Source organism: Condylura cristata, unplaced genomic scaffold (genome assembly GCF_000260355.1).
Source record: "Condylura cristata isolate star-nosed mole 26May11 unplaced genomic scaffold, ConCri1.0 scaffold00035, whole genome shotgun sequence".
Classification (NCBI taxonomy): Eukaryota; Metazoa; Chordata; class Mammalia; order Eulipotyphla; family Talpidae; genus Condylura; species Condylura cristata.
In genome coordinates this window covers 11,671,864-11,698,224 of record NW_004567136.1, presented here as the reverse complement: position 1 = coordinate 11,698,224, position 26,361 = coordinate 11,671,864, and the positions used below count along the sequence as shown (strand labels likewise).

At 37.4% G+C, this 26,361-nt stretch overlaps 1 protein-coding gene across 2 annotated transcripts in view; it reads left to right on the top strand.

Moving 5' to 3' along the window:
• CHD2 (chromodomain helicase DNA binding protein 2) overlaps positions 1 to 26,361 on the top strand; it is a 94,340-nt gene that overhangs the window by 22,766 nt on the left and 45,213 nt on the right. For both annotated transcript variants that reach the window (XM_004693099.2, XM_012732736.1), the window contains 13 exons: positions 3,932 to 4,039; positions 5,404 to 5,544; positions 6,969 to 7,102; positions 8,344 to 8,569; positions 9,828 to 9,928; positions 10,788 to 10,832; positions 11,002 to 11,180; positions 13,044 to 13,168; positions 15,695 to 15,911; positions 17,700 to 17,789; positions 18,642 to 18,832; positions 21,958 to 22,146; positions 25,903 to 26,065. In XM_004693099.2, the coding sequence (XP_004693156.1) occupies positions 3,932 to 4,039; positions 5,404 to 5,544; positions 6,969 to 7,102; positions 8,344 to 8,569; positions 9,828 to 9,928; positions 10,788 to 10,832; positions 11,002 to 11,180; positions 13,044 to 13,168; positions 15,695 to 15,911; positions 17,700 to 17,789; positions 18,642 to 18,832; positions 21,958 to 22,146; positions 25,903 to 26,065 (1,909 nt within the window). The remainder of the gene's footprint in view (positions 1 to 3,931; positions 4,040 to 5,403; positions 5,545 to 6,968; positions 7,103 to 8,343; positions 8,570 to 9,827; positions 9,929 to 10,787; positions 10,833 to 11,001; positions 11,181 to 13,043; positions 13,169 to 15,694; positions 15,912 to 17,699; positions 17,790 to 18,641; positions 18,833 to 21,957; positions 22,147 to 25,902; positions 26,066 to 26,361) is intronic.

Genomic DNA, 26,361 nt, shown 5'->3' with positions numbered 1-26,361 from the left:
TTGTAAATAAAGCAGCAATAAACATGGGGGTACAAGTATCTTTTTCAATCAGTGTTTTTGTGTCTTTTGGGTAGATACCTAGGAGTGGGATTGCATTGCATATATTTTTATACATGTATGCACATACTATTTTTTCATAACACAAGATTCACACACTTGGCCTTTTATCCCTAAAATTCTTAAGTGTTCATTTCTTAAGAATAAGGATATTCTTTTTCATAAGCACACTACAGTTAAACATTGATTTGACATTATGGAAATGCTTTAGTCTAATTTATATTTCACTATTGTCTATTGACCCAGTAATGTCTCATTAACATTTTTCCACCTCCACCATAGGATCCATTCTAAAGGTAGTTATTGTGTTAGGTTTCTTTGATTTAGAGTACTTTTTTCAGTCTTTCTTGTTTTCATGACACTGATAGTTTGGAAGATCATGGTCTTATAATGGGACTTGGGATCAAGGGACCCAGAGTCATGTATGAGTTGGCATTTAAAAGTAAGATGGTACACAATGACCCCTGAAGTGCTGAAAGCATTTTGTAGATTGGTTGACAACATTGAAATTTGATATGGTGCACTAGGATCTAGATTTTTAGCTTATTTTGAGAAAATTTGTCAGTGCTGACCCACATGGAGGTGGTCTTGTGACCTTTGGATGGACTGGAGTTCTCTGTTTCCCCCATTTACAGTTCTCAACTGATCCCTTGGGCTCCATGGGGTGTTTGTGATTTTTAATCCCTTAAAGTCATACAAAAGAAATTTTGGGTTTCATTTAACCCACTCATGTTTTGATCATTATATCCTTTCTCATATAAAACCTACTATTGTTGCCCAAATTTGTGAAATGTACAGGGTTTCATGCTTACTTGGTAAGGTTCTAATAGTGCTGATAGCCTTTCTATCATTTTTTCAGACCATTTCTCCCAACTGGAATTTTAAAAAGTATTTTAAGTCATAATCTGTTGAAGCTTTTCTCTTTGGGATCATAGTTATTTCTTCTGTTCCAGAGTCTTGAGTTGGAACTGTGTCCCACACTAGTGACACAATAGGAGCGAATCCTTGTTAACCCTAGATTTTACCTTTTCCAAGATTATACCTTTTCCTTGATTTTACTTTTTCCTTTGGAATTTGTCCAAGGGGAACATTGTAGCTGGGAGTAGCTTCTGAAAGGTCAGGGGCCTTAAATAAAGTTAAAGTAGCTGCTCTGAACCTTCTAAAGTGGAGGAGAAAGGAATTTCTTTCTTAGGCTCTGACAATTACTTAAATAGCAAGCCTCAGTGAGGTTGGCCAGAGTGTAGGCTTGTTTTATTTTAAGGGGCTTTGTTCGTTCATTCCCTTCTTTACAGTTGTTTAGATTTGATTTGTTTCACAGGACTTTTGTCCCACCAGTCACCTTTTCCCATTAAAGGGAGAAAACACGCATGTTGGTGAAATTTTGGTATTTTTCTCTCTGGTTTCTAAAATTTCGGCCAAAATTCCACTGATTCCCTTTTCAGAATCTTAGGAGAATTCCACTGAGGTTCTTTTAGAGCTGGGTCTGGAAATTCAAGTCTTTAACATATGAAGAACTTAAATCTCATATTTTAAAATTCCTTCATTGTAGATTTCACAATGTGTGACTTAGTCAGGGAGTCTTCCTTATAAAATTTATGTTTTATAGGAAACCAGTAATCTATAAATGGACAGTAGTCCTCTTGTTGAAGTACCCTATTCATCTGCAGGATTGGGAAATAATCTTTTTGTAATTGATCACTGTTTTCACCTCACCCCTTAAGTAGAAAGTAACTGAGTAATACTGATGCTAAGTTTTTTTTCTTGAAAATCAAAGGTAAAACAATCTGGCTCATTTTAAAATACACATACATAAAATTCACTGAGGGCTTTTGAGCCTCCTATGTTAAGATCCTTTCTCTCGGTATGGTATTTGAGCTGGATTCACTTTCTCCCGGTCTTTGATCTTCTGTGGGCATGGTTGGGAGCAGGGGCTAAGGTCTTGACTTATAGCCAGGCTACTTGTGTACAGTGGTTTCCTTTGCGAGGAAGGGTTCTTTAGACCAATTGCTTTGCTGATTTAAAAAAAAATTTTTTCTTACCGGAAGACTCTAAGTCCTGTGTGTCCAATAGTTTTATAAATCTGCAGTTTAATTGGAAAACTCTTGTTCTCTATATTCTTTCTCGCTTCTCCACCATTTTAATCTCTTAAACTTTTGGAAGTGGACCTCATTAACTGCTTTGATTTAGAGTCTCAATTTCTGGTAGTGTTTTTTTAAATTACTACAGAGACTTTTCTGTGGATCTTTCTAACCTGATCTGCTCTGCCTTAGATCTTAACTGTTCATGTGTTTCCAAGCACCTTCCCTGTGATAGCCTGTATCTCCTGTTTGTATGATCGCCTTCTTTAGGGTGAGCTGTTCTGGATTTGGGAGACTACACATGCACGTGTGCCAACCTGCCACAGGTTGATCATCTTCCCTGCTTTGAATTCATCTTCTTTCTTGTTGATCATCTTCCCTGCCTTGAATTCTTTACACGCATTATTGTTCATGACTTTTAAGGAAGCAGAATGACACAAATGCCCAGAGTGTGGGTGGATAGGAGGTGGCCTTTGTTCTAAAGCTATCTGGCCATCAGACAGGCCTTACTGTCTTAATCAGTTGGTTTCCCAAAGCATTCTGCTTCCCTGATAGTAATATCTTTGGCTGTTTATTTAACAAAGGCACAACTCAGTTTGCCTTCCTTTTGTGCTAAACAGGGCTTCAGCTTCAAAGATGAGCTAGTGGCGTTGCCCACAGGGAGTGCCCTATTGTTAGTGAAATGGATGTGAAACAGTGCCACGAGGATTTGAGTAGTCTGCCACTGCCTTTTCATGAAAGACTTGAGTTTTTCCCCTAAAAACTTTTTGAAGGGTCTTTTTGAAGGGTCTCAAGATTGGCTGCTTTTCCTGCAGGAGTCTTCTTCTGTTGCTGGGGCCTGGTCTCCCATGAAGAACTTTGATGTGGCTTTGCCACTCAGCAGCCAGCAGTTGTCTTTCTCACGCCCTCATGCCTGTACAGGGGCCAGTAGCACAGTGGCAATTGCTTATTTATTGAGCTCTCCACTTGCCTTCCAGCTTTTCCCCCTCTAGATAATAAATACTCTAGTCATTACATGTTCCTTCCTTCCTTTGCTACAAGGGAGAAATGAGCTAGGTCCCTGTGATTTCCTTGTTTGGGCTTCAACTAAGTTTCAAAAACTGGGGAAATAAACAGGACACCAGTTGGTTATGGCTCTGTCAAGCCTTCTAAGATCTCAAGGAGCAAGGGGTACCTACTGTATTTAATAATTATTAAAAATTATGTTGATGTTTAAACATATTATTTAGTAGATGATAGGTTTATCATTAACAAAAAGTTTTAGAGAGCGTCTCCACAAATACCTTCTAAAGATGTTAAAATAGTGTAGTGGTTCTCAAAGAAGTCTCTAACCATTATCAGCATCATCTGTGAATTTGTTAAAATTCAAATTTTTTAAGCCCTATTTTAGATCTTCTGGACCAGAATCTCTAGCTTCTGTTTGAACAAGTCCTTTAAATGCTTCAGATTTGTGCTGAAATTTGAGAGTTAACGTGCAAAAACCTTTGACATAGTATTCTATTATTGATAGTGGTAAAAATCAAAATAGAAAGAAATTTTTTACAGGACAGATAGTTTAAAAAATGCATCTTTAGTGTTCATTTTCATTAAGTTTTGTTATCAAGGATAGAACACAACTGAAGTTTAAAGGAGCTAGAATAATGTTTAAAATATTATTTTTGGAATAATATTTAAAATATGCAATGTTCTGCCTTTTGGATAGTCAGTTCAAAATCAGTTTTGTCAGATTCTTCAAGCTAAACAATGATGAAGAATTCTTTTAGAAAAAAATCATTTTACTTTGGTTTTGATCATAGAGAAAAATGGAAACGGGAACCCTCAGAGGATGAACAAGAACAAGGTAGCAGCGCAGAGAGTGAGCCAGAGCAAAAAAGAGTGAAAGCCAGAAGACCTGTTCCTAGAAGGTACCTATCTGCTTGAATGTGTGGGAGAGAGAGGTAGCACTAGAGGGTTGGGGAGACTACTTTGTTGGGATCCTGTGTGTTATGGTTCAGGGATCCTGTGTGTTGTGGTTCAGGGTTTTGAATGCCTATGCTTCACCTCCGCCAGCCTTCGTCATTAGCAAGTGATTAGATGATGGGGCTGTTTATATTGGTTGTTGTGACTGTTTAGAGTATGGATCTCTGAGAGTGAATCTTAGCTTTCTTATTCCAGGTTGGACTAGTTACTAGGAACAGTATACCTTCCATTTTAACAAAAGTTTCCATGTGTTTGGCAAGTGTGCAGGTTTTTGTTAGGAGAACTGATTCTTAAGTTTAAAATACTGTTTGGAAGCGTACTTCACTATTTATTACCTTGTCCATATAGTCTATGTAATATTAAGTAGAGGATGTGCCTGTGTAGAGAAGTAGATCTCAGGTAACTGATGGGTATGTACCTCTAAACTTCTACTCAATTTTGAATTTTGTCAAATAATTTATAGAAGTTTGTTTTCACTTATGTAAATACCAACTAGTGGTCTCAATCTTGCCTTTTGTCTGGCAAACTATTTATGTTCTGGCCATTTATTTTTATTTATTTACCTATTTTTAAAGATAACTTATGCATGCAGAACTAGGGTATAGGCCAGAGGTGCAGTGGGTGAGAGGATTCACCAGAGACAAATTGGGGAGCAGAATAGGCAGACTGATGAAGTATACTGCCAAGGGGAGCAGCAGGCAGGTTAGGAGATGCCATTCCATGCCATGTGGGTCAGTTCCTTGGCCGGGAATCGAACTCTTGCTGAAGTGGCTGCCTCTAGCTTTGTATGCTTTAACTTGTTGTGCCACCAGGGAGGACTCTGTTCTGGCCATTTAGAGGAGACATTTGCCTGTCCCTGGCTCAGTACAGTGTAAACTTGCTCCCTGTATCACCTTCCCCCACAACACCCTTAAATATTTCCACATTGCCTGGCAAAGAGGTACCATCAGTGACCATAAGAGTAACCATCAGTTATACACCCCTTGTATAATTTTATATCAGGTGATCCAGAGGAACAATTAGAACTTTTGCCTCAAAATCCACTGTGTCTCCTATAAAAGATTGAGGGCTGTTGACATTGGACTCATTTTCATATTGCAAATGCAGGTTTTAGTGATAGTGAGTTAGAATCTCAAGGAATGGGGCCCAGGAATATATATTTCTAATATTCACCAGGTGAATCCCATATATATATATGTATGTATGTATGTACATATATAACCCTGTTGTGGGAAATTCTGTCATAAGAGATTTGAAGTATACACCAAGTGACAGTAAAAACTTTGTATTTTTTTATTTCCTTTTTTAGAACAGTGCCCAAATCTCGTGTTAAAAAGCAACCTAAGACTCAGCGTGGAAAGAGGAAAAAGCAAGATTCTTCTGATGATGATGATGAAGATGATGAGGCTCCCAAAAGGCAGACTCGTCGTAGGGCAGCTAAAAACGTCAGGTAGGTTCTGTCTCACAAGGTTTTCACTAGTCTGAGGGCAAGTGTAGTTGGTTAGCCATGATTTCTGTAAGCCTAGGAACACACATCTCATGGGCAGAGGTAGTATCTTCCGGTTGTATTTTGAAATCTGAGTAGTGTTCTTTTATTTATTTATTTTTACACAGAAGAACTGGGGTGTAGGCCAGAGGTGGGGGGTGGGTGGGGCTCTGTCTCCCCACCAGAAACAGAGTGGAGAGCAGAGCAGGTGGATTTACTGAAATACAATGCTGAGGAGTATAGTGGGTGAGACTGGAGAGGTCTGCTGTGCCATGTGGGTCAGCTCCCTGGCTGGGGATTGCCATGGTGGGCCATCATCGTGATAACAGAGACTTAACCCTGAGATCATGGAGACCCTCCCTGAACAGTGTTCTTGCATGAGAGTGGTTGGCCAGTAGGAACCTGGAAGGAATAGCTCATTTCAAACCTTCATTCCTATCAAAGAAGTGCTTCAAGCTCATGTGCTGGTGAGCTGGCTCAGTGATAAAACTTCCTTCAGGTCATCAGTCCTTTTAGGAAAGACGTTTGAGTCATATTCTCACTTCTGAATTGCTTTTTCAATCAGACATTCTTCTAAGGTTCAGTGTATGTAATGATATTTGAGTATAATAATTTTCTCAAGCTTACTAGTCTATATGAAACCTAGTAGAAATTGAAATAAAAGAATAGGTACATGTGAATATTAATATTTTATTTTCTATTAATCAAAGGGCACTTAATTTTTTTTTAGAGGACATACAGATTTCTTTTAGTCTGCATAGAGGAGGTAAAATGGATCTTAGACCTGTTAGTAACTAATTCCAAAGCTGTAAAAGACTTGAGGAAGCTAGCTTATTCCTTTTTCTTCTTACACCTATACTACACCTGGGATGGTTTTTCTTTTGTGTGATTCCCAAACTATCTTTTGTTAATATGTGATGAAAGATTACATTTTCATGTTCTAATAGCAGGGAGTAGGTTTATTGAAGTTCTTGATAATTTGCGAACACTTAAATTTCCTGTTTTTGTTATTGGGAGACAAAATACAGTGTTGAAACATTTAATCTTAGAAATATTGCTTCTCTTTTGCTCTTTTGCATTTTCTCCCATTCATCATGTCTTTCAGTTACTCCTTTTTTTTTTTCATAGAAACAATCTCATTAAAGAAAAACAACACAGAATATCTTTGTAGTTTCCTAAATCTTGCTAACACAAATTGCTGTAAGCATAGTCTTTTTTTATTTCCAAAACATTAGTTAACCTCCTTTAGCAGGAAAAGAAGATCTTGGTCTGTAGGACAGCATGTTGGAGCCAGATAGGTGAAGTTCCTTATTTTGTTGGTATTGTGTTGTTTAACTTTTATTCTGAAAAGGCATTTTCTTATTTTTTGAACTTTATTCTTCATGCAGTTACAAAGAGGATGATGACTTTGAGACTGACTCAGATGACCTCATAGAAATGACTGGTGAGGGGGTTGATGAACAGCAAGATAACAGTGAGACTATTGAAAAGGTCTTAGACTCAAGGCTGGGAAAGAAAGGAGGTATGTGTTTTTGGAAGCTAATACTTTGTATATATCTGCTCAGGAAACTTAATTTCAACTCTGAAATGATGAATTTCACTCCGTGTCCCATATTTTTTTGTGAAAGTTTTCCTGATGCAATCTTTATTAGCTGTGGATGCAGTGATATAGCCAGTTATATGTATTCGAGACTTTAAATCTCAAACTTAATGAAAATGTGTTAATCTATTTTTTAAAGCTTTATTTATTTATGCATATAAGAACTGGGGCATAGGCCAGAGGTGCAGGGGAGGGGGCATGAGAGGATTCACCAGACACAGAGTGGGGAGCAGAACCAGGAGATCCACTGAAATCCACTGCTGAGGGGAGCAGTTCACAAGACAGGAGAAGTCTGCTACGCCATGTAGGTTAGCTCCCTGGCCAGCCAACGACCAAATTAGTGTGGCAGTGACTGTGGATAGCTTCATAATGTTGCGATTTAACCCCTGTTGCCACCAGGGAGTCCCAAAAATGTGTTAATATTTTTACAAGCACCTGTGTAGTAGAGATTTCCTCTTATTCATATTAAACAAGCTGACTTTCAGTTAGTTTCTGAAATTTCTTATGAAAAGCATCATATTGGTTAAATTTATGTTTGGTTGATGGTGAAAATTTTTTTTTTTAAGATTTGTTTGTTTATGCTTACAGAACTGGGGTACAGGCCAGAGGTATGGTGGGTGAGAAGATGTCGATGGTGAAAATTTTTTAACATCCAAATTGAGATACTCCAAACTCAGTTTCTCTAAATAACCATTCCATATAGGTTATTATATCAATTATGAAAACAACATTCAATTCTTTGTCTTTATAGCCCATTCAAATTCACATGCAGTTAAAGAGAATTTATAGAAAACTGGGTAGATGGGTGAGGATGGGAGAGAGGTGATTTTCTTATTTAGTCTTAATATTCATGGGTAGGTAGATTTGTTTTCTCAGAACTAAACAAAAAGATGTTGCTATTCCATTTTATTGTGTTTAGGCATAAGAGCCTCCTTTAATTGCACGTGCAAATTTTGGAATATGTTTAAAGAAGTGTGAAATTTGGATTTGCATTTTGAAAATACTTGGAATAATGATCTTGCTTGTCTGTATTGTCTAAATGTCTGCTTATTTCACATCAAAGTATTTTGGAGCTTCATTCAAAAAGACTCTTTAACTTATTTGGAAAGCTTTTCAGAGTCTGGTTATTATGCTTTTCAAAGTTTAACTGAATCCTTTTGCAGCCACTGGAGCTTCTACTACTGTGTATGCAATTGAAGCTAATGGTGACCCTAGTGGTGACTTTGACACTGAAAAGGATGAAGGTGAAGTCCAGTACCTCATCAAGTGGAAGGGCTGGTCTTACATCCATAGCACATGGGAAAGTGAAGAATCCTTACAGCAGCAGAAAGTGAAGGGCCTGAAAAAACTTGAGAATTTTAAGAAGAAAGAGGATGAAATCAAGCAATGGTAAATATTCTGTCATGGATTAAATAAATGTACTCACAGCCTGAGGAAAGGGAAGGTTTTAAAATAATGCCTAGAGAACACAGCTCTCTAGGATCTCATATTTGTACCTTGATCACTGAAGCTGCTGCTACATGTTTCTGTTTTATGAAACTGATTGAAGACGATATTTGGCCACCAAGTTTGTAGTTTAATAGTAATAGCTAGCAAGTGAAGCAGTGTCATCTTTTTACACTGGATCTTTTTACTCATTGCAGTAAGACTGTGAGATTTGTATCCTTGTAAAAAATTTTATGAGTGTGAAGAGTAAGAGGTGCAGAGCAACTTGGCAAGCAGACCCAGGATTTGAATTCTAGCACTTTGTGTCCAGAACCCAAGGTCTTAAGCACCCTGCTACTTTCCAGTGGTTATGTTGGGGTCATTTAGATCTCAGGGATTATTAATATCCTAGGGTTCTTGGTTTAGATTCACTAAAAATTCACCTTGGTTTTGCAGTCTTCAGATATGATGTGACAAAAATATAACTGCTGAAATTGACAGCCAATGGTGTTTTGAGTCTACTTACACTTTTGAATGAGTTAGTTTGTATATTAATATGTGCAAGTCTAAGGGAACCAGTAAGAAGTATTGGGTTCAACCTTGAAGGCAAACCTGCCAGTTAATGTGAGCAAGTAGAAATAGAGACAGGTAGCTTTTAATATCAGTTTTTACTACTAAGTAAAATGTGCTACCTCATTAAATCATATATTGATCAGAACCAAAAATGTATTCCTAAGATAGGTTGTAAAGCAATTAGAAATTTAAATTCCACATAAGCATAGTATTATTGAATTTCAAGTTGCTCTTATCCCTTCATAGAATTTTGGTGTCAAGAATAACTAGTTTTCCAGAAAAGCCACATTTAATCATTTCTAAAGCCTGTCCATATATGTAAAAATGTTTGTTTTTAACATCTGGAAGACAGTTTGATTGTGCTAGTCTATTAGGCATGTGAGTTTATCACATGAACTTACCATACAAAATGGTTATTTTTAGATTTCTTTATCAGTATGCCATAGTAGCAGTTCTCTACTACTGATTATAAGGTTCTCAGTGTTTTCTAATAGTGTATAGGTTTCGTAAGCTCTCTTATTGCTGGTAAAAGGTTACTAAGGGGTAGATGGAGGAAAGACTGTTTACTATATTTGGCTTTGCTTCAACATGTGTGTATAGCTCCTCAAACCTCATCATTATGTACTCTTTCTTTATGTCTTCTCTCCAGGTTAGGGAAAGTTTCTCCTGAAGATGTAGAGTATTTTAGCTGTCAACAAGAGCTGGCCTCAGAGTTGAACAAACAGTATCAGATAGTAGAGAGAGTGATAGGTAAGTATGTGGAGGTTTCTGTCAGGGTTTGAGCTCTAGGAGTAATGTAAATAAAATAATGCAAAAATGGGTTTACTTTTTGAGAACAGATGAATGCCTGGATTCATTTTGAGGGGAAAACTAAAAAGATTTGCTGGTAATCATGGATGTGAGGGATAAGAAAAAGGTGTCAAGGATGAAGCCAAGATTTTTGACCTGAGCCTAGGAGACTAGATCCACCATTTCTTTAAAATAGAAAGACCAAGAGAAGGGCTTATATTTGGAATGGAAATCAATAGCTTAGTTTGATCTTTCTAAGTTTGATTTCTTTGTTAGGTGTCTTAAGTAGAGAGGATTGTGAAGGCTGATAGGTGAACCAGGAAACTAGGACTCTTAGACTGGTCTGGATATTTAAATTTGGGAAGTTATCAGTATATAAGTAGTATTTAAAGCCTAAGACTTCATGAGATATCAGAAGTAGAGTATACATGCTGCGACTGAGAGCATTCCAGCTTTGGGAAGTCATGAAGAAATCAGCAATGAGGTTGAAAATGAAGAGCCAGTGAGATAGAAAGGAGTGTGTGTGCTGGAGCCGTGTGATGACAGGGCTGAGAACCAGGAAATGCTGCCAGTCAGGTAGTGAGGACTGAGACTGGACCCTGAATTCACAGGTCTGATTGGGGTGGTTCTTAGAGTGAAAATACCTGGGGTGCTTCTAAAGTGTGATCTGCAGAGCATCAGAACAGTGATGGGTGATAGCTGGAGAGGGCCTTGAGAACAAGACTTTAAGATGTAAGATACTGGAGTATGCCTGCTTATTCATGGAACTAAAAATACCTCCATTTATGTCACCATTTTCCCCTTTTTTGTGTTTGTTTAGCTGTGAAGACAAGTAAATCTGCACTGGGTCAGACAGATTTTCCGGGTAAGCAAGAGCTCGTGTTTATAAATATGGTTTAGCATTTAAGAAAATTTCCTGTTTTGCGGTGTTGAGTTTCACCATGTGCTGTGTCACTGGTTGTATGTCAAGCAGAATGCCATTCCCTCTTCTAATTGACAGTTGCTGATCTATATGTTCTTTACATGTACAACAGCTCACAGTCGGAAGCCGGCACCTTCAAATGAACCCGAGTATCTATGCAAATGGATGGGGCTGCCATATTCAGAGTGCAGCTGGGAAGATGAAGCCCTGATTGGGAAGAAATTCCAGAGCTGCATTGACAGTTTCCATAGTCGGAACAACTCTAAAACCATTCCCACAAGAGAATGCAAGGTGGGTGATGGCCACTAGGTTTTGGTTTCTCACAGGAAATTCAAAGGGCTGATCACATAGATAATAGGAAGAGAAAATTTTATAAAAAGAAATGATGGTTCCCACTTTGAAGGGAAAGATGACTTAACCTTGACATCAAAAAAGAATAATGAAAATAAAGGTGAGAATGAGAAATAACGACTCTGCCAACTTCTTTAAATCTTATGACTGACAGATATCGCTAGAGGATATTTGAATACTTGAAAGGATTTAAACATTTTAAAGAAGTAATGGGGAAAAGAAGCATCTCAGAATTCTACCTTCGAAATTAAATACACAATCTTTCTTATTTGTTAGATTTAGTTATACAAATACTCTTCCTTCTTTGGAATTTCTCACCTCTGTCAGATGGCGTGCCTTGGTCTTCGATAATAAAGGTCAGGCATGGGTTCTGTCTCTGAGACCTTGACATTCATGTTCATGGCATGGGCCCTCTCTCTGAAAAGCAGTGTCTGATGAGTATGGTAGAGACAGAGGTCACTGAGTTCCAGTGTCACTGAAGAGGCTTCAGAGAGGAAGTTGTGGCCCTTGAACTGACCCTGGTCTTGAAAGAATGATGGGTGCTGGACAGACAGACAAAAGGGGCCTAGGTTTTGGCCTTCCCCTGGGATGATCTTACAGTGCAATTTGAAGATGCCCACAGGCCATGACTGGAAGAGAGAGAGGTATGATATGGTTAGTGCATCAGGTCAAAGTGTGTGTGTGTGTGTCTTGATACCTTGAAGGAATTTGGACTGGATACTGATAAGCTTATCCTTTTGAGGACAGCAGCTTGAAAACAAGATTTCATTTAGAAGATCCATCTGAAGGCAATGTGTGGGAGACTCCAGGATAAGCATGCTTATTCAGATTAGGTTAGAGAATCTGATCCAGCCAGGAAGATCTCAGAGCAGTCTATAAAGGAAGAATTAATTGGCCAATGTCAGGATTGGATGGGAGAGGCATCGGCGGGGGGGCTGGGGGGGGTTGGTGGGAGGCAACCAGATAGATTTTGGCTAGCGAGTGAGGAGTCAGATTTCATTTACTGCTAACTGTTCAAAGAGGAGCGTGAAATTACAAGAATCATTTTATTGAATCCACAGTCATATAGTACTTCTCATGATGAGGCACTAATCTTCAGAAAAATGCTCCCTGAAAAAATGCTTGTAGTCAAATAATTTTGAGACACATTCTATTCTAAGTAAAAGTCTCCTGTAAATTCATAATACACACAGGCATGTTAAACTTTGAAAAGTCACAGCTAGTGAAATTTATATATATTTAATCCGTTGTTTCCAAACTGATTTGGCCATGGAATCTACAGTTTTGCAAATCACAGAGACATGTCCTTATTAGATTGCTTTTCTTTATACTGTTGGAGGTGAAAACAACAATCTTACCTTCAGAAAACTGAACTCATATTGTTGGGAGCTTCAGGTAGGTGGGCTGCATTGTCAGGGTTCACAAATGGCTGCTGTTAGCAAAGTGTAACAGACCTGGCCAGAGGCATTATTTGTACAGGTTTGAATGAAATGGCAAAGATGGATACAGGAGTCTCACTGCTACACAGTAGAGATAATGTGGCGTATGTGCTACTTAACAATGTTCACAGAATTAATTCAGCAAAGAAGCAAGTTAGTTAAGTAATAGTTTGAGTTGCAGTCTGACTTAGGAGTATATACCATGGTGAGGGCTTATGGGCCAGGCTGGGGTTGCCTGAGAAAGATGTCAAATGTGAATGTCTTTGTTTTGGTGCTGAGCATATAAGTCATGACTAGTATTTTAATAGAGGAACAAGAAGAAAATTCTCTTCTTACCTGGAATTTATTAATTTTTTTTTCTTAGGCCCTGAAGCAGAGACCACGATTCGTGGCTTTAAAGAAACAACCAACTTATTTAGGAGGGGAGAATCTGGAACTCCGTGATTATCAGTTAGAAGGTCTCAACTGGCTTGCGCATTCCTGGTGCAAGTAGGTAGAAAGATATGTTTGCACTTTTCTTTACTGTTTGCTGGCTTCTTTATTGCTGGATGCTGCTCAACTGTTTATTATAGGAAAAAATCATGCACTTGAGAGAAGTCTCATCCTGGGGGATTTTAAGCTGAAGTAAAGAATAAAAACATCATTAGTTTTTTGGGGATAATTTGTCATAGCCAGAAAAATATTATTCATGAATATAAGTAGCAAGTCAGTTTGCCTAAATCTGGTGTGAAAGAAGTTAGTCTCAGATTGTAAGAAGGTATCTTTTAAAATTCATTTGTGTTTTAAACCAGTGAAACCTTTAACTTAATTTCTTCTCAAGGAAACAATTTTTCTGTACAGTATGTGAGTATACCCCACCTGACTCTGCTTTATGTTCAAACCATTTAGTGAAACCTTTAACTTAATTTCTTCTCAAGGAAACAATTTTTCTGTACAGTATGTGAGTATACCCCACCTGACTCTGCTTTATGTTCAAACCATTTAGTGAAAGGCCTTGGACAATTGAACATGTGGAATTGTCCTTTCTTCTTTGTAACCACTTTCATCTTGCAGAAAAAGAGAGAGATGAAACAATGACAGTATTTGAGATTTAAAGGTACTTTGAGGTAGTACTTCTAAATTTTATTTACCAAATCCACTTGTACACGCAGGCATGCCTAGTTTGTAAGTTTTAAGGCTCCATCGAAGATTTGAGAACTTAAGTCATGAGCAGACATCATTTCCCTGTTCTCATAGAACATACAGTATGATAGGTATCTTTAATACATACTTATAAATTCCTCCCTCATATGCAGATTCGTATTTTTTTTTCAGTGTTCCATAGAAAAGCAAAAATTCTTATTATAAAACTAAAACACAGCCTGAAAATAGAAATGTGAGCTTTTTTCACTGCAGTAAAGCTGGTTTCTAGTTATAGACACATTTAGAATGACTTCCCCATAGACGCCACCCACCATTTCTTATCACATAAAATCTAATACAACATTTAACATTCATTTATGAAAATTGAGAGGTTTTTAGGTTTTTCAGTTTATGTGGTTGAACAGTGAGTCCTGATTTTTATTTTGAATTGTTGGATAACTATTTCTGTTTCAGAGACTTCTTAAAGGAAGGATACAGCTAGTTTGATCCTTAAGGCCATATACAGTTGAGGGCTTTTAGGAGCAAAGGTGTCTTGAGGTATTAGGTTCATTGTAACATGTTTCATGTGGAAGCCTTGGCCAGCACTTTGTACTTTAACTAACCAATTCAGAGTCAAGCAACAGTTAGGCCCTGGTCCCCGGACCCTTACAGAAAGTAACATGCCATTTTGGTCTAGTTTTAGGAAAACTGGTAAATTGATCCAAGTCTACTTCAGTGTATATTTGTTGACAGTGGCAGCTTGTAAGGAGAAGGAGATACTGGAGAAAGTTATACATACTTCCTCCCCCATTAATGTGGAAGGGTGAGAGAAATAAAAGGGGAAATAAATACTCAAGAGAAAACGCTGACTCTGAACTTCAGTGTCCCTGAGATTTGTAGTGGTATGGCTTTCTTATTCTCCCTATATATTGTTTTGTTCTTTTCTGTACTTCCCCCTAAAATTAATCATTCAATGGAAGATTGAAGGTGCTTTAAAAATCTGTATTCTTGGTGAACTAAATGTTTTTCTAATCATTTAAGCCAACCTTAACTTGTATATTCCTTTTGGTTCCCTCTGCTTCACTGTTAATGCTTGTAAGAGATGTATTTGTAGTGTGGTTTCCAGTGACATGTTTTCTAGAACCTTTTCATAAGGTTTTCAGCCTTATGTCATTCATGTACTCCTAATTTGCTGCCAAATGAGCTATTCTGTATTTCTTGACCATGCTTTCCTCACTCTGGCCATTTCTTCAGATTTTAATTTTTACATCTGGTTAATCCTTTCTTATTAAAATAAGGTCCATCTTTGCTAAAGCAGTGTTTCTCCAAGTGTGGCCCAAGGAGCCCAACTGCATCAATATCTTCAAAAGTGCTTGTTAAAAATACAAATTCCTGAGCTGTTTCCCAGATACTCTGACCCAGTAGATCAAGTTGGGGGTAGTGGTTCAGAAATGCAATCTACAGCCTCTGCCAGCTTTAGAGTGTAGCATGATTAAAGCATGCTCTGTGCACTCATGGCCAGTGTCAGCCCCATCACAGTGCCAGTGGTGTGCAGTCAAGTGGGTAGGTGATTTGAGCAAAAGCACATGGTTATCATGCCAGGGTGGCCTGTGCCTGCTTTCTGTATCAGTGGAATACATGTGCCTGTGGGAAACAAAATCTTGATTATACTTAGAGCTCTTTTTTTCCTGCTATTTAACCTTCTATTGTGTTCCTCTTGTAGAGGCTTAATTGTAAATGAGAGAAAGTGCCTTCAAGGCTTAGAATTGATGTCTTACTCAGTTGATGTTGTGAGGCACGGGTGTCATCACTATTGGTGCACATAACTGTTTTTTTTGTGTGTGTGTGAGCTAATAATTATTTTTTTCTTTTTTTCTTTTTTTCTTTCCACAGAAGTAACAGTGTAATCCTTGCTGATGAAATGGGCCTAGGAAAGACCATCCAAACCATATCATTCCTCTCCTACCTGTTCCACCAACACCAGCTGTATGGCCCCTTTCTTATAGTCGTCCCTTTATCCACCCTCACCTCATGGCAGAGGGAGTTTGAAATCTGGGCACCAGAGATTAACGTAGTGGTTTACATAGGTGACCTGATGAGCAGAAATACGGTGTGTAAACAAAAATTGAGATAGACTCTGTGTTATAAATATGAATGTATGTAGGAAATTGATCTAAAGTCATTATAGTCTTTAGTAAATCACAAAGTTATGATTCTGATAACTGTGTCATGTCCCTAATATTGGGAGGTGTATATGTCACAAAAAAATTCCCACTCACATATTCCTTTAATGCTTATTTAATTAAAAGCATTAGCGATACAGAAATGGGAAGCTTTTATTTGGAGTGCAGTAGTCAGCTTCTTCTCTATTCTATTTCCAATGCCTTTGGGGATAGCAATTCTACTTTTACTATCAGAGCAAAGAAATTACTGAAAATAATTGAGTTCTTAGAATTGCTTTTTAACCTTGTAGATGGTGAGTTTGCATGACCCATAAGAAAGAACAGAGAAACGATGAGGAGCCATCCTAGGGGGCAGAAATGGGAATTGTCTTATTAAACTTAACTTGATGATCAGGAAGTTGGAGCTCAGGGGCTTATGTTTATTTCTGTTAAGTAAATCTTTTTCTTAATAATTTCTTTTGGCAAAGCACCTGTTATGTACTAATATATATGTAAAAACACCCCATGCAGGGTGTTCTATGTATATTACCTGTGATTCAGTCTTCCAAGTGGTTGCTATTTTTTTTTTCCAGCCAACTTGTGAAGAAATTGATTCAGAGTCAATATGGCAGATCTGGGGTTGAGACAAAGGTGTCTGGTCCCAGACGTTTGCTCTTCATTACTCCATATATGTTAACTGTTTCTGGGGGACTTGCTCATGAGGAGACAGGGCTTTAGGAACTCTTCACCCTTTGAGATATACATCATGTTCATGTTATGCAAATTCAAATTTATTTCTCTCAGATATTTTCTGTGGCATTGCTTAATGTTAACCCTGGCAGATTTTATTGCCCTAAGTTAGATTTTCTAAGCAAGTTCTTAGATTTGTTAATTTACTTGTTAATCATTAGAAAAGAAGAGAAAAACTTCCTTAGGTTATGCAGAATGTCTTCAAGTACTATGTCTAAAGATGAAGACAAAGAAAATAAATTCTGAGATATTGCGAAGTCAGGAAGTTTCCTCTGCAGTTTCCAGTATCTCTTTTCCTTCTTGCTGGGGATCACCTGGAGGCACCGCTGGACTGTTCTCAGTTTCAAGTTGACAACCAGACTGCCAGGGCTTTGTCATGGGCCATTGTACTTGCAGGGGGTCCAGTTAGACCTCAGGGTGAATGCGTTACTTAATATGTTCCTTTACCCTGGCATTATTATTGTTCATTTTAAATGATGTTTCCATCCTATGAGACTCCCATTCTTTTTTTCTTGGGGCCATATCTTTCTGTTCTATCATTTTTGAAATTTTTGAGAGAGCCAGAGTCTGGAATTTGTTCTGCTTGTTAATTAATATGTGCCCTATACCCAAAATAAGTGAGATGTATTTCCTTAAGAAAATTCTCATTCTAGGAGATTTCTGGATTATTTCAAGCCACTAGGGTTCTATTGCTAACAGTGCATTTTCTTAGGGGGGGGGGTGTGTTGGGGGAGGGGAAGGCATGGTAGTTATATTTGAATTTTGGCTATAAAATCTTTGCTGTGAGGTGATTAGTTAATCACTCTTAATTCTTTTACTGGTCTATAATAGGTTGCCTGGGTCAATTTAGAATGGCTAAGGTATTAAGTTCTAATTAGATTTATTTTTATATTGGGCATTTTTCTATTGAATTTATTACAAGACTTGCTGGTAATACAGAAAGATGAAAGGGGAAATTGTATCTTAATTACTGTTATCTTTTACAGATCCGGGAATATGAATGGATTCATTCTCAGACCAAAAGGCTGAAGTTCAATGCACTTATAACAACATATGAGATCCTTCTAAAAGATAAGGTGTGTAATTGGTAGCTAAAAGGCTAAATTGTGTACAGTGACTTTTCTGAATGGTGTGGGCCCTGGCTCCCATTTGCCATGTTATTTTTCTTCCTATTTAAAAAGGCAAACAAATCTATAAAGAATATTAAGTTTATAAATGAAACAGAAAACCTTAGAGTCGAAGGGGACCTTAGGTGGATTAGTCCAGTTGATTCAAACAGGCTGAAAGGATATGACATCTGTGACGTGCCTGAGATTCTAGTCAGTCATTGGAAACTGGGTCTGAACGCTATCTCTGGCATTTCCCATTATGTTGTTGCTCAGTTTTCTCCAGTATGGATGATGCAAATGGACTCCATGAGGAGAATAGAAAAACAAAGTCCTTTAACAATCTCTTCTATAAGTACTTTCTATAATGCGTGTGGCAGGTGTTCTCATTGATGCAAATCAGCATAAAAAAGTTCACATTGGTAATTCTTGATGTTTCTGTGTTTCTGGGTTGGGGTGGAGAATAGGCAATAGAAAAATCTTAAGGAAGAGGAGACTGGAAAACCATGTGTTTTCTTGTTTTTGTGTTGTTTTTGCCCAGCATACCAGTTTGTATGTTCTTGTCTTGGAAATTCCTTTGCAGTCATACCTGGTATATGTGGCCCACTAATACCTTGTAGGTGGTGACATGCTCTTTTGAGTAGACACCAATTTGACAGCTAATGAAATAAACAGAAGAGTCCTAAAATAATCTTGTAGAGAAGAATATATATGTGTCTGTGTGTACCTTTGTGATGGTATTTGTACAAAGATAATTAATATCGCAGTACTTTTTGGTGTTCTTCTGACCTCGTGGCTCGTTCTGTTTTGTTTTCACTTTAGACTGTGCTGGGCAGTATTAACTGGGCCTTTCTGGGAGTGGACGAAGCCCATCGGTTGAAGAATGATGACTCTTTATTGTATAAAACTCTGATTGATTTCAAGTCCAACCATAGGCTCCTGATTACAGGGACCCCTCTTCAGAATTCCCTCAAAGAGCTCTGGTCCTTGCTGCACTTTATTATGCCGGAGAAGTAAGCTCCTTCTTCTGTATTTCTAAAGATGCAAAAATGTCTGACGTGCCAGTGTTTAAAAAAAAATTTTAATAGATCTTAGGGAAAACAGATGGCCTGGTTTGGGGAAAGCAAAACATTAAACTGAGGCAGGAATAAAGATAGCAATATATTCTGTAATAAATGATAGAAGGAACTAAGCATATTATCTATCAAACAGTTGAATGAGTTAGTACTTTGGGAGACATAATTGGTAAATAAGGAAAATTCACAACTTTTCCCTGTTATAAGGCAGTCTATATAATTGAAATGAAGTATACAAGGTACATAATTGAACAAGTATTAAAAAAAATCTAAACTCAAACCAAAGCATCAGCTGTGTTTAACTGCTGTGTCTATAGCTCTTATATTTAACTGATTAAAGAATTGTGGACTGTTCTTGTTGAAAAGATTTTTTATGGCAGAGATGATGTTCACTTTTATAAAACCTACAATTAATCAGTGGTGTTTGATGAGTCTTAAAGTTTGATGAGTCTTAAAGTCTGACTTTGTTGCCATGTTGCTGAAGACCCCTCTGAGTCTGCCTCCCACAACACTGACTCCTCACCACTTTCTCCACCACTCATTATGCTTCCAGCCATTTTCTTAGTCTTGTATGCTTCACATTTTGGGCTCGATAATTCTTCTTTGCGGTGGGTTGTCATTTGCATTATAGGATGTATGGCAGCATCTGTGGCCACTACATACTACAGATGCATTCCTCTCCCTTAGTTATGACAACCCAAAATTCTCCAGACATTTTCATATGTCCCTCACAGGACAAATTTATTACCAGTTTGGAAGCATTTGTAAGACAGTTTCTGATATCTCCCACACTGCTGATTCTCAGCCTTTCTCTGCCAGTCTTGCTGGCTGCTCATTTGGGTCCTCTCTCATAGAGTGTTGTAAGTCCACAGCTATCACTCCCCTGAGCCTGAAGTCAGTTGTCTCATTTACTTAAACATTTTGTTCTACATTCTGTAATGAGTTCCCTATTCATCAGGTATTATTACTAGAAGCCCATGTTTTTATGAAGTATGGTTTTCAAAGATATAAATGCTGTAAAACAGATAATATAAAATATTTAGATAGTGGGGTTATCAATTAGTTATTAATCATTATTTTCTGAAATAGAAAACTTTCATACATATAGTTTCTTATTTTCCCATATTTGATCCTTTTGATACATTGGAAATATCACCACATGGTAGATATGAATATGCTATTTTTTTTCTTTTTTTTATTAAAAAGTTTATTTTTACATCATTTTGCACATTTTTTTTTTCATCTCAATTGTAATCCCCACGGGTTTCCCATCACCAAATCACCCCTGTGCCACCACCATAGTCCCGTGCATTTCCCTCCCTTCCCCCCCCCAGAATATGCTATTTTTATGATAAAAATAATATCTGGATAATAAATAGATGGGACTCTAGATCAATTCCAGGTATTCTCTGACCAAGGACAAAATCTTTGAACTTTAGATTCTAAGAGAAAAATAAGTATCTTCACAGCAGGGTGAAAGCACCTTGCAGAGGAAGGGTCCTGAAGCTAGGAGATATCAGGGCCTGTTACCTGGAAGTGGCATATGGTTTGTGGTCTCCAGTAGTACTCTAACTTTGCCCTGTGTACTTAGCGCTAGAAGTGGAAGGTAGGGATTTTGGTTCCTAAATGCTGATAATTCATCTTTTGCTGTTATTAAGCAGCTGCGGCATTCTACCCAGCATGGACTGGGCTACATTTTGAGACAAGTTTTCCATGTCCCACTTACACAGTTGAAGAGAGGGAAATCTACATTCTTCTATAGGTGACAGTTTTTCAGGTAGTGCTTTCTAAAGTTTTCCTTTTGGTCATTTGAATTATACATGGAATAATGGCTGGGTCTTAAACATGCAGTTTTTTCCTGTGGAAGAGAGCCTTTTGTCTTTGAAATCTTCTATTTTAGAACATTGTCATTTATAGGTATTTTTTTTTTAATGCTGCTTTTTACAAGGATGCATATAAAAAAGGAAACCCATTAGTTAAGAAGTCGAGACTTTTTGTTCTTTCTGCCTGAGCTTGCTGTGTGGATGGTGCCAATCCTGTGTGCTGTTTTCTCACCGGTAGCAGTATCTCTTAAGCATTTTATGAACTAAGAAATGGCAGCAGATGCTCTTGCGGTCTCTGACTTCTGCTCTTTCAGAGCAGAGGCTTGAGTAGTTGCTTGAATTTGTTAGTCAGGGAGCTGATTAGACTTAAGCAAAACAGGGCTTTCTGGTAGCAGACCTCAGGGCAGCAATTAGGCTCCTGGGGTTTAGCAAGCCTCAGTTCATAGCTGTTCTCTCACCTTCTCACCTTCCCACCTTCAGACTGTGCACACGTTAAGCTAGTTTTCCCAAGTGCATCTTTGGCTTTCTACTGGCAAGCAAGGTACATTTTAATTAACCTTCATGAAACACATTTCCTTTATTTAATTTTTTTTTGAATGAAATAATAATGTCTAATTCTGAGTTACAAAACAGATCTTTTGGGTAACCAAGGTTGGTGAAATTAAAATTTAATCATGAAAAACTTTTACCAATAGAATTCAAGCAACATGATTATGGATGACAAAATTAAAATTTATTTGTTAGTATTAACTGTAGTATTTATATCACTTCTTTTGCCTGGAGTATAGTCTTGGTTTGCTATCATTATTATCCATTAATTTTTTTGAAATCTTTGAACAGTGAAGAATATGGATGATTGAAATTATGTAACTTTTGAGTGATGACAGCTGTAATAATAATAGCCCCATTAATTATTTGACCTCAGAATTTCATTTTCTCAAGAGATTGCAGCTTTTTAAAGATAGCTTATGATTAATTATGATCTACTGAAATACTTTCAGAACTCTGGATCCAGTCTCAGAATTGGAAATCTGTTGTCTAGTAGACTAATAATACTTCTCTCTTGCCTGCCCCCTCCATATTTAAGAGCTAGTGACTGATAAGCTGAAAAAAATTATTTTTCCTTCTAGAAAAGATTTTTTAGTACAGATTTTTTTCCCACCTAATTGCTTTTGAGATAAATTTTAGTTGGAAAACTGCTTTATGTAAATAAGTAAAATTATACTAATTTATACCTAGGTTTGAGTTCTGGGAAGACTTCGAAGAAGATCATGGGAAAGGGAGAGAGAATGGCTACCAGAGTCTTCATAAAGTGCTAGAGCCTTTCCTTCTACGGAGAGTCAAAAAGGATGTGGAGAAATCCCTTCCTGCTAAGGTGGAACAGATCCTCAGGGTGGAGATGTCTGCTCTTCAGAAACAGTATTATAAGTAAGTCATTGGTGGGGTTTGGCTCAACTGGGGTTGAGAGCAGTACCATGATAGATACTTGACAAATTCCTTTTCTAGTGAAGCTTCAACAGATTTATGTAGCAATTTATTTATGTGCAGAAATAGGAAATTTTTTTATTCTGCCTTTTTCATTTGGGTCAGAATTTGCGTAATACTTTTTATTAAGTGACCTGAAGTATCTATTAAGTTTTAATGCTAATTCCCCTACTGCTAAACAGGCATATTTACTTGTTTATGTTCTTTGCCATTTATTCAGACATGTTTTAGGCTTCTGCAGTGTGCCAGGCATTCTTCGAGATCATGGGAATATGAAGATGAGTGGAATATGTCCCTACCAGCAGCCTTAAGTGTAGTAGGGAAGACAGACTTGAGGACAAGTACAATAGCATAGTGTTGTCTGATAGCTGAGGCATATACACGGGGTCTGTGGAGAGCAGAAGTGCTCACCTCTATACTGAAGGGTGAAGACACTTTTCTTTCCTGCACGGTTGCATCCAGATTGTGGACTTGGTTTAGGGTCTAATATATTAAAGATAAAATGTGATGGGTTTGAAACAGGGGCCAGTAAATAACTTGGTTGTCCCTGGCTTTAGTTTGGATGATTTAAAGTTGGATCTAGAATAACTGAAGCTAATGAGAATTGACATGAAAATTGGTCTTTTAAGTAAAAGAGATCTGGTGATTTTCCTAATAATATTCTCAGCTTGCTCTTAATATAACTAAATGAAAACAAGGTTTTAATTTTCAAAACTGCTATCTGACCTGATTTTTTTTAATTAAAATTTTTATTATGGGAAAACTCAAATATGTACAAAAATAGAATAGTACTATTCTGTTTTTATTCATTTACTCACATACTTTAGCTTCAATAATTAACTACTCATGGCACATTTTACCTTTTGCATCTCTACCCCTATCCCAGGTAGTTTGAAACATTCCAGGTATATACCAAAATATCTCAGTTGTATTTTTGAAAAGGAAGGACTCTTAAGTTTTATTGTTGTTAAACACATTTCATTACTACTGTCATGCTTTAAGTGACTCTAGAATTCCTTAATAGTTTTATAATGTCCAATTGATGTCTGCTTTTTTGGTTGCTATGTACATATACACATTGTGCAATGTCTTCATGTATACGTGTGCTTGTTTGCTCTGGGCTCAAGGTAAATTCCTACATTATGATTGGCTGATATATATCTTAAGTTTATTTTTAGTCCATTTTTTTCTTTGTCAATTTTTTAGGTAAGGAAACTAAATGTATATTCTATAGATTTTCCTGACAATCTGAATTTTGCTGATTCCAACTTCATGACATAATTTAACATTTTCTTCCAAACTCTGTGCATTCATAGAGAAATGTAGAGGCTTGACCAGACTCAGTTCAGTTTTGTAGGTTGCAAAGGTATATTCTTTCACAGGAGATATTAGCATTTATTATGTAACATTAGCAAGTGCTGAGAAGCTGTGCTTATATTAATTAACTAGCGATTACAAAATGATACTTAAATTTGTTTAGTTACTTTATTGTTTATTGACTGCAACACTTCCCTAAAAAGAAATTTCTCTGTATCAGATGAGAAACTGAATTCATATAAGACAAACAGAATAAAGATTTGATTTCTTGTAATTTTTGTCTCTTCAAAAATGTTGAAGATAATGAGGTTTACTTTGGCATGATTATGAATTAATTGAGGAACGTTTTTGTTTTTAAGTTTGTTGTATTAATTCTGTATTATTATATATACTCAAGATCCAAAGGCCTCATTTTTAGTCAATGGAAGCTTACTCAAGCTGGTTCTGAGTCCTTTTGACATAATCCTAGCAATAGTTGTTAACTTCTTGCTTCCCAGAATAAATTTTCAGATTTGCCTTGTATGTATCCTGCCTCAGCACTAGACTAAGCACATCTCTAATTAGCTCTCCTTGCTACCTTATTGGAAAGTGGTATTTGGAGGCCATAAACTGGACATTAGAGTACTCATTGCTGCTGCAGAGGACAGTATTCGGTCAAATAAAAAAAAATTTATGCATACAGATCTGGGGTACAGGCCAGAGGTACAGTTGCAGTGAGAGGATTCACCAGAAACAGAGTGGGGAGCAGAACAGACAGATGGACAAAGTACATGGCGAAGGGGAGGAGCGGGCAGGTCAGGAGAGGTCTGCCGCGCCATGTGGGTCACCTGCCTGGCTGGGGCTGAAACTCGTGCTGAAGCAGTTGCGTCTAGCTTTCTAGTGCTGAGCTTTAACTTGTGCCACCAGGGTGGGCCCTTAGTCGTCAATTTCACTGGACAAAATTTGGAGGTTTGTTTTTAAAGCTGTTTCTAAAATGTTTAAAAACTCATTTCACCTTTTTTTTTTTATCACTTCACTTTTTTCTAAGGCTTGTGTGGTGGTAGAGTTGATATAAAAGTTTTTTTATTTTTTATTTTACTTTTCTAATGCTGTTGTATGCTTATGTACAGTATTTACAGTAGTTCGAAAGTCAGAACTATAAAGCCTGCTATAGACAAAAGAAATCTAGCTGCTATCTCATTGTCTCTGTCCTTGATAATATTATTATTTAAAACAATTTCAGTATTCATATTCCTTTTCAAAGATTTATTTATTTATGCATACAAGACCTGGGGTGTAGGCCAGAATGTAGGAGACAAAGTGGGGATCAGAACAGGTAGAGTGACTGAAATACACTGCTGAGGGGAGCGTAGGCGAGACAGCATAGTCCTGCTGTACATGTTGTTTAGCTCCCTGTTAGGGATTGAACTTGCTGCTCCAGTAGCTGTTGATAGCTTCATAGTGCTGAGAGTTAACCATTGTACCACCAGGGAGGCCCTATTTTCTTTATTTTTAATGTAAAAATATGAGCAAATATATTTTAATATTTTAATTGCCTCCATTTTTGCTACAAGTTGTAGTATATTGTGTATTCTCTCCTACTTGGCTTTTTCACTTAAAGACACGCTAAAGAAAACTGTAGCAGTTGATAGACATTTGCCTCTCTTGTTATGTGCTGTCCCACCAATGTCCTTCCTTCCTTCCTTCCTTCCTTCATTCAGTCTAGTAATGGCTATTCTCAGTGTTTTAAACACTTTGCTTGTACAATTTGTGCTGCAGTGAAAATCCCTCTACATCATCTTTAAGATAGATTCTTATAAGTCTGATTGCCAAAAGTGTAAAGAAATCCCACTACTCAGAAAAAGGTCCTTTTAATATTTGGTGATTTGTGCTTAAAGCTAATAAACGAAATGTGTGGATATGTGTGTGTTTCCCCTCCGTTCTTTCCAAATTAGACATGCAGCACATTTAATGTGAACTTTGTGTAGTATAACACACTTAACAATTTGGATGATACATTAGCTTCTGTCTTATGGTATACTTTATTTAAACATCTATTTTTTTTTATGACTTATTTTCACTTTTATGCTGTAACAGAAAGTGTTAGCTATAATCCTTCGTTCGTGTGTGTGTGTGTGCTTGTAAATTTTGTGGTCTTTTTCCTTTTAATATTCCTTCCTCTATTCAGTGAGGTTGAAACACCCATTCGAATGACTAACATTCTGATTTGACTGGAGATGTGAGAGGTTCTGCTTTAGGTGGCTGGAGGTGCAAAGTAAATTTTTTTCCTTTTTAATGTTTCTTTCCTCCTCTTCCCCTCCATTATCTGTTCTCTTCTAATCTTCTTGTATCCACAAACCTCAGTGTCTTTGACTCTAATATCTTTGTCATCTTAATTTGCAGATGGATTCTGACTAGGAATTATAAGGCTCTTGCGAAAGGAACGAGAGGCAGCACATCTGGTTTCTTGAATATTGTGATGGAACTGAAGAAATGCTGCAACCACTGCTACCTGATCAAACCCCCTGAGGAAAATGAGAGGGAGAATGGACAAGAGAGTCTTCTGGTGCGTGGCAACATTGTTTACCCTCTCAAAAGTTTTGTTTCTGGAGATGATCTTTGTCAGAAATGCTCCTTTTCCTCCCTGATGATTCTTCAGGGAGCATTAAAAGAAGTTTGAAATACAGGTGAAGAAAATGAAATAAGTAGGAAAAATCTGGAAAGTATAGTGTCAGGGTCGCAGGTGCCATGTAAAGTGCATTTCAACCAGATCGCAGAAGACAGTCCTAAAGATGGTTTTAAAAATTTGAACTTAAAATGCCATATGGTTTCACATATGTGGAAGGGAAAACAAGCAAAACA